Source organism: Phyllobates terribilis, unplaced genomic scaffold, assembly GCF_046119375.1.
Source record: "Phyllobates terribilis strain yellow unplaced genomic scaffold, ASM4611937v1 Scaffold_8__6_contigs__length_399053987, whole genome shotgun sequence".
NCBI classification, from domain to species: domain Eukaryota; kingdom Metazoa; phylum Chordata; class Amphibia; order Anura; family Dendrobatidae; genus Phyllobates; species Phyllobates terribilis.
Window position 1 is genome coordinate 279808518 of NW_027362768.1, and position 10368 is coordinate 279818885.

The 10368-nt window shown below is 44.0% G+C and overlaps 1 protein-coding gene across 1 annotated transcript; it reads right to left on the minus strand.

The window, feature by feature from the left end:
- Positions 1 to 572: 572 nt before the first annotated feature.
- LOC141157741 (adenylosuccinate lyase-like) lies at positions 573 to 10130 on the minus strand. Its single transcript, XM_073645279.1, has 6 exons — positions 9973 to 10130; positions 7998 to 8088; positions 7339 to 7428; positions 4591 to 4691; positions 3512 to 3587; positions 573 to 750 (listed from the first exon to the last, which is right to left on the minus strand). The coding sequence occupies exons 1-6, from the start codon at positions 10128 to 10130 to the stop codon at positions 664 to 666; spliced, it is 603 nt and encodes a 200-aa protein (XP_073501380.1). The 3' UTR covers positions 573 to 663.
- Positions 10131 to 10368: the final 238 nt, after the last annotated feature.

Here is a 10368-nt window from a genome sequence, read left to right on the forward strand (position 1 = left end):
GCCGACTGCGCCCATGGACACATCAGTCTTACGAGATCAAACTGAAATTTATCAAAACAGAATGAGCCACTTTGGTAAATTGATTGCATTTTAAAGACTGTTCAGTCTAAGTCTGCACTAATACAGTTTTGACAAATATGCCCCCAAATATTCTGCATGGATCCCAATGAAAGCAGCAGCACCCATAAGTCCAATAACCTATCTATGAGATGAGCAGCTATGCACAGCTGTCCGAGAGAACATGTGTGTAAAATCTGCCAACTTGACAAAAAATAAGGTCTCATTGATCTCTTTTTATAATAAGAAGGTAGTGGTTTCATGCAAATGCCTCACAGCATGCTAAACCTGCTGCAAGTGCCTGAATCATACAGCTCAAGGATTTAGTCTATAGCCACATCTGTACGACGTCCATGCTCTTCTTCCTTGAAGACTGAGTGATGCAATTCAATAGGATGGGAAAATTCTCAACATCAGGGGAAAAAAATGGTCTTAAGGTTGTCAGATCTAATATTAAAGAAGGAGCAACACAGAAAGTACAATAGTCAATATTTTTCTAAAAGAGGAGCAGGCAGTGTAGCTGAAGAACCCGGATTCCCCAAAAGGGATCACATAAATTCATCTTTATTTTATTTCCAAAATATATATCTCTCATCGTGGCACATATCAAAGGTCCAGCTCAATCTTCACATCCATTTTATTCTGGTACGGGGTCAGTAATGGAATCGCCTCTTCCTTCAAAAACTTTACCACCTGGCAAAAGAGAAACAAGATTCATTATCTCGTAACTATCCTAGGTATACATATATATACTATATAGAAAACAGTATTGGGACACGTACACATTACACCTATAGGAGCTTTTCTGACCTCCCATTCTACACCCATAGACATCAATATGGAATCAGCCTCTTTGCAGCTATAACAGCTCCTGCTCTTCTGGGAACATTTTCTACAAGATTTTGGAGATGTGTCTTTAGGAATCTTTGCCCATACAATGGCGATCTGGATGAGCGGTTGACACTGATGTTGGAGGAGAGGACCTGGCTCACAATCTCTTTTCTATCTCACCCCAGAGCTGTTGGATGAGGTTGAGGTCAGGGCTCTGTGCAGCCGGTCATGTTCTTCCACACCATCTCCCCCAACCACGTCTTTATGGACCATGTGCACTGGGGCACAGTCATGGGGAACAGAAAGGGACCTTCCCCAAACTGTTCCCACAAAGCTGGAAGCTAGAGGTGTCCACAATGTCTTGTATGCTGAAGCATTAAGAATTTCCTTCACTGGAACTAATGATCCACAATGGACACCTTAAAAAGAAGCCCCATACCCCTCCTTCACGAAATTTACAGCTGGCACAATGCAGTCAAGCAGATAACATTCTCCTAACAATTGCCAAACTCATCATTCAGATGCCAGATGGAGAATTGTGATCTGTCATGGCACAGAACACTTTTCTGCCAAAGTCCAGTGGTGGCGGCTTAACACCACTTGATCTGACCCATGGCATTGTGCTTGGTGATGTAAGGCTGCATGCAGCTGCTCGGCCATGAAGCTCCTGGTGCGCAGTTTTTGTACTGATGTTGATAGAAGGAGGTACGGACTCTGCAGTTATGGAGTCAGCAGAGCGTTGGTGACTTTTCTGCCCTCAGCTCCTCAGCACTCGGTGACCCCGCTCGGTAACTTTGTGTGGTCTCCATTTTGTGGCTCAGTTGCTGCAGTTCCTTCCACATTTACATAACATCACTGACAGGTGACGGTGGAAGATTTAGAAGGGAAGAGATTTCACAACCTGACTTGTTACACCAATGGCCTCTATTACAGGACTGTGCTGTATACAGTGATCTCTGTCCCGTGATCCATTCTGTCACGTTAGTAAAAGTATGGTGGGGGATAGAGGCTACTGAACTCAATGACTAAAATGTGTTTCCCAATAATTACATTATATAGATCTAGATCTGGATCAGTGACTTTTCCTGTGGTGCAGTATTCTTTATAGAGTGCAGCATAGAGAGCCCACATATAATGTAACATATAATTAGGGCACAGCTACACGTGCAATGGCCCTGTGAACTCTACAGGCTACTGTCAGGAGACAGGCGAAACCCAATAATTGTATAAATGTCCTGTGGCGATTGGGAGGTGTGTGACTCCCCGTCTGTAAGGTAGACATGGGAGATGCTCATGTTAATCCATGTACTTGTAATATCCCAGAGTCCTGCCTTTGGTGCACATCTGAAGTGGTTCATATTTTGGCACAAGGGACCCAAGATCTGAGTGCCATTAAAGGGAATCTGTCATCATGTTTTTGACGCTTAATTTGAATTCAACATAATGTAAAGGCAGAGATCCTGATTCCAATGATATGTCACTTACTGGGCAGCTTGTTGTAATTTTGTTAAAATCACTGTCTTATCAGCAGGAGATTTTCATTAGAGGACTAGTAAACCTACTGCTAGGTAGTCCTCCATATTCACGAGCAGCTTTCTGATTGGCAGTTTCCTGCCTATGCACACTGTACACAGAAAGCTGCCAATCAGTGATGTGGGCGGGGTTATACAGAGCTCAGCATTGCGAGAACTGGTATAATATTTACAGCAGAGAAAACTATGATTTTATCAAAATGACAACAAGCAGCTCAGTAAGTGATACAATGCTGGAGTCAGGGTCTCTGCTCCTACATCATGCTGCTCTCATATGGGGTAGCAAAAACTGGTGACTGATTCGCTTTAACTTGTCTTTTGCCTCCTTAACCCTCTGCCCCCCAGATTTCACGCACCCTTTTCCAAATTGATGTGTGAATGCACACTATATTCCTACAATGCATGCACACAGATAGATATATTACGATTTAGTTCTTTTGTTGGAATTGAACAATGTATAAGTCTTTATTCAGCGACTTGACTCTGTATGCAAGCATTTAATGTGCACCGTATGGCGATATTCTATACTGTATGGGGTATATTAAGGGAGTCTAAAAATTAAAAAAATATGACCACTTTCTTTAATAAAAAGCACCACCATCTGGACATGTGTTCTGAATGGAATTGCAGCTGAAAGATGACCTATCACCACATCAAAAAGTGACTTGTTTTTGCTGAAGTTTCAGTCCCAGTGCTCCAGATCATTTATTTTAAATCCGCCATAGGTTCCCAGAGATATGAGCCTTATTAATTTATGCAAATTTTTAAGTTCTTTTGCCAAGTGGGTGTGGCTCACAGATTACGGGAGGGCGTGTCTTTAAACTGCTCTGCATTATTTTTGAGCCATGCCCCCTTAGGTAAAGATCATAAAATGTATCACAAAAGATATTATATAGCAGTGGGGAAGAAAGCAGTCATGTTTTTATAATTCTGTACTACGCCTTTAATTAGACAATGGAGGTGCTGCTCACTGTATTGGGGTGTTAGCAATGAATGTCTAATACCAAAGAGCAATGAATTAAACTAAGGCTATTGTACCCTATAAGCCAGACCTGGGATCACTTGCCCAGATGCCGTTCTGCTGATCTCACCTGCTGAGGAGCTCGGCCAGTAAAAGATTTTGGCTCCAGCAATTGTTCTAGTTGTCCATGAATAGGAGCAAAGTAGGTGACGCGCCCCTGGGCCTTCTGTGTCGTGCGGCATCGCGTGCACGGGGGCTTACCCGGAGCCGGATCAGATGGGGGTAGTAGTCTCGTGGCGGTGACCCGGTCCGTGCCCAGGGAGTCAAACTAAGTGGCGAGTCTATTAGCAGTAGATGTTGGATGACTACGCCACCCGTTGAATGCAGCTTTGGAGCTGCCGCTGCAGGGCAGACCGCTGAGGCCGGTGGAAGGATGGTGCAGCGGGGATGGTATAACCCCCAACGGGAGGGGTATGGCCTCAGGGCAGCCGAAGTGGATGATGGGGGTAGCAGGAACCACTCAGAGACGATGCGTGTAGTTCAGGGTCTTTACTGGTGACAAAGATAGACCCTCCCGGAGTACTTGCTAGCGATCGGGGCCTGGTCAGTCCTTGAGCAGATGGAATCTCCCCTGGCCAGGCGGAGTTGTAGGCCTTCCCAGCTAACTGTACTCTTCTGGCTACCTTGCTAGAGGCGGGTAAAAGTAGCCCACGTCCCTGAGTGTACCGTGTGGTGCTCACCCGTATGGCCGGTGACTCGGGGCCTTCTAATGGCTTCCGCTCCACGATGGCGGTGCTGGTCCCACGCGTGTGACCGTGCCTTCGGGTTTCTGGGCCAGAGGACCTGCAATCCCCTGCCGGTCGGTTTCTGCTGCTGGGTAAGGATTAGTCCCCACAGCCTCGGACTCCGGGTCCGGTGATAACTTCTCAGTCAGGGCGAGCTCTGCAGCTGCCAGCCCCTGACTCCTTGTAGCACCGCTCCCACAGAGCTCCTGTTGTTTCTTCCTATGCTGCTTCTCTTCTCTACTCTTGTTCTCTCTCTCTCTCAACCCTGCCTCAGCCCCAGGTTTATATAGGGGAAGTTCTTCCCCTCCCAGGACTGGGCAGGAGGTGTGGCATGCACAGGATCCCTGACCAAGAGACCTCCCACCTGCTCTCAGACATAACATTGCTATTATTGTGGAGACCAGACCCCTGGGGTGCCACATAGGGATCAGAGCGAATTCTGTGGATCAGGTCGTTGTCTCCCCCTTCCTGTTTTACTACAGCAGCGGCTTGTTGAGAGAGTACCCTGATACGCTCATGGCAGTCCTGAAGCAGAGGAACATAGGAAGAGTCACAGACAACTAAAATCAAGTTATAATAAAACAATCTGCAGCTTGTTAAAGGGGTTTTCTGACTTTTTTTTTAAAGTAATACAAAAATACCAACTAGGCACACACTCACCTTTCTAATTTATCAATTCTTTTATGCCAAATTTTTCATGGTCCCTAGCTGGTCATAGTGAATCAGCACAGACGGATATGTCTCCACTGCAGCCAGCGTGTGGCTATTACAACATCGACTCTCTAACGAGCCTTGTCACATGACTTAGGATAAAAGCCATGTGACGGGAGCTAGTTACCCCATCCGCAGATGTCTACTCTTCTTCTGCAGGCCCCTGACATGGAAAGGCTTTTCTTACACTGGGATATATAAAATATGACTATCGCATAGTGTCTCCAAGATGAACTTAACTTTTATTCTCTCAAGCAGGTTTTATAGCGAATCACACAGGCTATTTTTAGCACCCATTGTTCTTACCAGATAATACCCACAGTAGGCTCCCAGACAGCAGTTATGCAACAACCCATTAATCAGCACATTGTCTGTTTGCCACTGCTAAGTGAGCACAGGAAGGTGGGGGCCAGGAGTGCTTCGGTCACATCACAAAATGCCCAACAATATGTGATCCACAATATTCACCCCACTTTATAACATTATGTCCCATTAGCTGCATAGGCGCTACGACAACCCCCATGTGGCAAAATCTTGGAGTACGGGGTTGATCCTTCACAAATCTTGGAGTATGGGGTTGATCCGTCACAAGCCAGAACTAGAATCTCAATATGCAGACACTGTGTTTCAGGGTACTGCCCCTCATCAGTGCAAAGTGTGAGATCTAGTTTGGCTGGGTGAACCAGATCTCGCACTTTGCACTGATGAGGGGCAGTACCACGAAACACAGTGTCTGCATATTGAGTTTCTGGCTTTTTTCCTAAAAGCCATGTGACAAGGCTCGTTAGAGAGTAGATTTTGAGTTTTAGGATTGCTACTTCCTATAGGTGGCACCAGAGTTCTCGTCCTCTTCTTTTCTGAAGAGACAATTCGGCTATGACAGTCAGTCAAATAGACAACAAATGGAGACTATTAACTGAGGAATGTCATGTTTGGTCATTCATTCTCCCTGCAGCTGGTTTGTAAAACGAGGGTCCCAAACAGGACACCCCCTAATAAGGCATATGTTACAGCAGTGATTCCCAAACTCCAGCCCTCACGGACCCCAACAGGATTTCCTCAGTATTGCACAGGTGAGAAAATCCATGGCAATGTCTGATACCTTGATAATAATTTCATCACTTGTGCAATACTAAGGAAATCCTGAAAACCTGATCTGTTGGGGGCCGCAAGGACTGGAGATTGGGAAACACTTTGTTACAGCACGTGGACACTACAAAAAACAAAAACAAAATTGACCAGCACGTCCAAACAGAATAAGACAAGTGTGAACAGGTGCAAGCAGTCACGACTATTCAAAATGACCAAGAAAATACAGCCGCACTCTGAAATGATATAACATGCAAACATTGAATATATGAAATTGAAACTGCGTTACTGCTATGGAAAATATGGTAAAAAATGAAAATACTTCAAGCACAAATTGGCCAATTTATGAGAGCCCATCAGTTACGGCAAGGCGTACCCCTTTGATTGGACTCTAATCTCTCCTAGGCTGAAAGCCTACCATTCCAATTTCATTTCTTCAATGTATGCAGATTATAGCATTTCAGAGGACAGCTGTATTTTCTTGGTTATACTTCTAGTTGTGACAGCTTGCACCTGTTCACACTTGTCTTATTCTGTTTGGAGATGCTGCTCAGTTTTTTGTAGTATACTCCTTTTATGACTGAGCACTCCTCCCATCAATCCATGGCATTTTTAATTAGAGCTGGATCCTACCTACCCTTAAAACTGTAGGCTCTCGGGTTAGGGTCCCATCAATGGGGGTATACCTTGTCGCAGCTGAGATTGGCCAATTTGTGCACCAAGCCCCTTAATTTTTTACCATATTTTCCATAGCAGTAATGCAGTTACAGTTTCATGTCTTCAATGTTTTCTTCTTATAGCATTTCATAGAACAGCTGTATTTTCTTGCATAGTGTGAAACAACCCAACAGCTTTTTTCCCATAAATCAGAAAACACCTTTAAGTCCAGCAGGTATTCAAAGTGTAATATTAATAAGACTTCCCATTTTTGCCCTAATCATGAAAGTTACAGGATCCTCAAAAGGGCTTATCCCACCTACAATCCCCACCGATCCTGTGGGCTTCTAAAGCTTCATGTGAAGCATGTGTGATCAGTGCTCTATTCACTTCTTTAGGAATGGTAGTGGGCATGTGTGACTATGACAGTAAATGGAACGGTGGCCATGCATCCGTTCACATGGAGGACACAGGACCCAAACTCTTGAGATCTGTGGAGGTCCTAATGGTCAGACCCACAGTAATTGTCTATAGATCACCTATGCTGTGAATAAATAAATGCTGTCGGTGCGATAACCCCTTTAAAATGAACAAAAAAGTGAATTCTTTAAAAAAAAAAACGCTTTGATATACGGTCACCTTTTGTCTTGGTGGGTGGGTTGACCCCCAAAGACAAAACATCTTGCTTTGATGTTGTAGATATCGTGCTACCAACCTGCCTATTCCCTCCATTTTTCACCATGGCCATGATGACATTCTCTGTGGCCATGAATGGAAGCTCCTGACGGATGCGCCGTTCAATCACCTGAGAAGATATAGAAAAGCAAATGTGAGAAGAGTAACAATCATCTATTAGGAATCCGACCAAGCGCTCCTGTGCTCTCTATGAGAGAGGCTGGCGGACAGCTCTGGTGGCGGCTTATTCCTTAGAGAACAAAAGGATCACGAGTCTGGAATCTGACATGCTGGATCCTTATCTCCAGCAACATAATCAGTCGGGGGAGAATCTGCCGGCCCCCACACATATTAGATTGTCAGGTTAGTATAATGTGTATGAGGGTCCAAACCGGTAGCAGGTATCTTGGCATGAACCCAACAGCCTCACATGCAGCTCCTGAGCCTGCGCCATACATTTACACCAGACAAGTGATATAAATACATGTTGGGAGGAGTTAAATCAAACCTATCCAACACACAAACTGATAATAAAATTAATTAATAAATGAATTTGAGAGAAAATGTTAGATTTGATATTTCCTAACTATACATACTTGAGAAAAGCTTCCGGCAATGATGGGTCTTATTTTGAGTGAAGCCTAAACATATTGATCTAATGAGGTCAGGGTTTTATTCTTCTTTCTTAGTTGATATTACCTTAGGATAAACCACAAGCCCTTCAGAGATGTTCTGCAGAGTGCCGAGGACAATATCTGCAGTTAGGAAAGCTTCTGCCAAGCAAACACGCCTAGAAAAAACACAAATATACAGAGAAAAGTAAATGGAAGCATCTTTCTGCCTGGTTTCCAATGAGGAAACATGCCGGTTCAGTTATGGGAAGGGGTGGTGGTCAGGAGATGGCCGCCGGTTATGAAGTGGATGGTTTAGAATGGAGAAGTATCACCCGTTCATCTGTCACCATGTTTATGCGACTACATGAAGTGCTGACTGACACTGATTTCAGCAGAGGTGACTATGTGGCTAGAAGACCGAGATATTCATGAGCTGCATGAGGCTACATCCACTCCTGTTTGCCGATCGTTCTTTTCCCCCCATTGTGCACAGGGAGAAAGCTAGTGACTGGATAGGGCCTGTAACTCAGGAAAGTGATAGATTCCTAGGTCACAGGGCAGGCAGCACACTGTATTGAAGGGTACGTACATTATTCAAAAAAGTTTTAATGGGGTTGTCCAGTCTTTTGCCAAATCTGCAGACTTCTGAATCTTCAGAGCGAACGCATGGCACTCTGTCAGGATTCTCTCGTGTCACTGTAGAGACAGGGTGGACGCGTGACAGCAAGTATACAATTTGCATACATACGGTCATGTGCTGACTAGACCTACGTGGCCTCAATCAGTGCAAGTGAACTGAGGCCATGCACATCTAGTCAGGATGTGGATGGAAGCATGCAGATCACATACATGTGGCCACATGACCACCCGTCTCGGCAGTGACACTAGAGAATCCTGACAGCGTGCAGTGCGCGCGCCATAAAGATTCAGATGTCAGCAGTCACAGAGTGATTGCCGACTTTCACCAAGACCAGATAACCCCTTTAATATGTTATTGCCACTGTATAGTAGTTTTGATTGGGGAGATCTGGGTCCGGAGAACCCGTTCTCCCGTCGAGGCGGATGTGCCCAGCTTATCCACGAACTGAGCAAAGTGGTACTGTTCGCAGTTATTTTGGCTAAAGGTTGTGCAACCAAGTATTAGGTTGAGGGTGCCAATACTTTTGTCTGGCCCATTTTTGGAGTTTTGTGTGAAATTATCAATGATTTGATTTTTGCTTCATTCTCTTTTGTGTTTTTTCCTTGCAAGCAAATGTTTGTAAAGATACAAAAGAAGGTATCATACCATTTTCTAATATTTGAAACAATCAGGTGTCCTCCACTGCCCTCCGACCGAGGAAGGACCCCCGTAGATATCCGAGTAGAAAGGAAGGGTTATAAAATATTGATGTGAGTGGACTAATAGTTTTATCTGGAAACACTTTTTTCCTCAGTGAATGTCATGTTCTAAGTGTTTCCTAGTTAATTTGCACTTGAACAAGGTCACTGAGTCTTCTTGACACCATAGTAGGTGTCGTAGAGGGACTTCTAAGCCTTCCTGTTCCAACCCCACCCATTGTTTAGTGTCTGCATAAAAGTGCCAATCTAGGATCCTCAGCAAGGCAGAGGCCTGAAAATATCTCTTGAAATTTGGAAGGCTTGCATCACCCGTTGATTTATGACGAGAGAGTGTCTGTATGTTTATGCAAGGTTTAATCTTACCCCAAATGAATTTAATCATAGCTGACCTTAGTTTACAAAAGATGGGGAGGAGAGATCGGGACTGTTTGAAAAATGTACAAGAAACAAGGTAAAATGTCAATTTTGATGGCGTTCATTCTTCCAAATCAAGATAGCTTCAATTTACCATATTTCAATAGATCTCTATATGTTCTATTCAGTAAAGCTTGATGGTTAAGCGCAAATAATTTATTAGGATCTGAGGGAATATGGACCCCTAAATATTTAAATGATTCTTTCTGCCATTTAAATGGAAATTTAGTCATAACTTGTGAGACTTCAGTCTGTGGGAGAGATATGTTCAAGGCCTCTAGACTTTAAAATTACTGACTAATCCAAACCTATCAAATTCTTTTAGAGTCATTGGAAATGTTATTTGTGGTTGGGATATATAGAGAAGTAAATCATCTGCATACAGAGCTGCTTTATAAGACTTAGATCCCACCTTGTATCCATGAATATTGGGATTATTACTGAGAGCATTGGCCAGATGCTCCATTACCACTACATATAGCAATGGAGATAGGGGGCACCCTTGTCTAGTTCCATTGTTAATTGCAAATGGAGCAGAAAGATAATTATTTACTCTCACTCTTGCTGTTGGGCTTTTATATAGTGCCATAATTTTCTGTAGGTAGCAAGGGCCCAAACCTGTCTGTCTTAAAGCTTCCTCCATGAACCCCCAGTGAACTCCATGAAAAGCCTTCTCTGCGTCTATAGATAGAAGACCTAGTGGA

Bases quoted from the DNA above. Each gene is read 5' to 3' on its own strand.
- LOC141157741 (XM_073645279.1), bottom strand. From the start codon at position 10,130: ATGGAGCATCTGGCCAATGCTCTCAGTAATAATCCCAATATTCATGGA. The intron at 8,089-9,972 runs GTTTGGATTAGT...TGTTTTTTCTAG, and splicing joins ACTCTAAAAGAATTTGATAG to GCGTGTTTGCTTGGCAGAAG. The intron at 751-3,511 runs GTGAGATCAGCA...CTCTTTTGCCAG, and splicing joins CTGGCCGAGCTCCTCAGCAG to GTGGTAAAGTTTTTGAAGGA.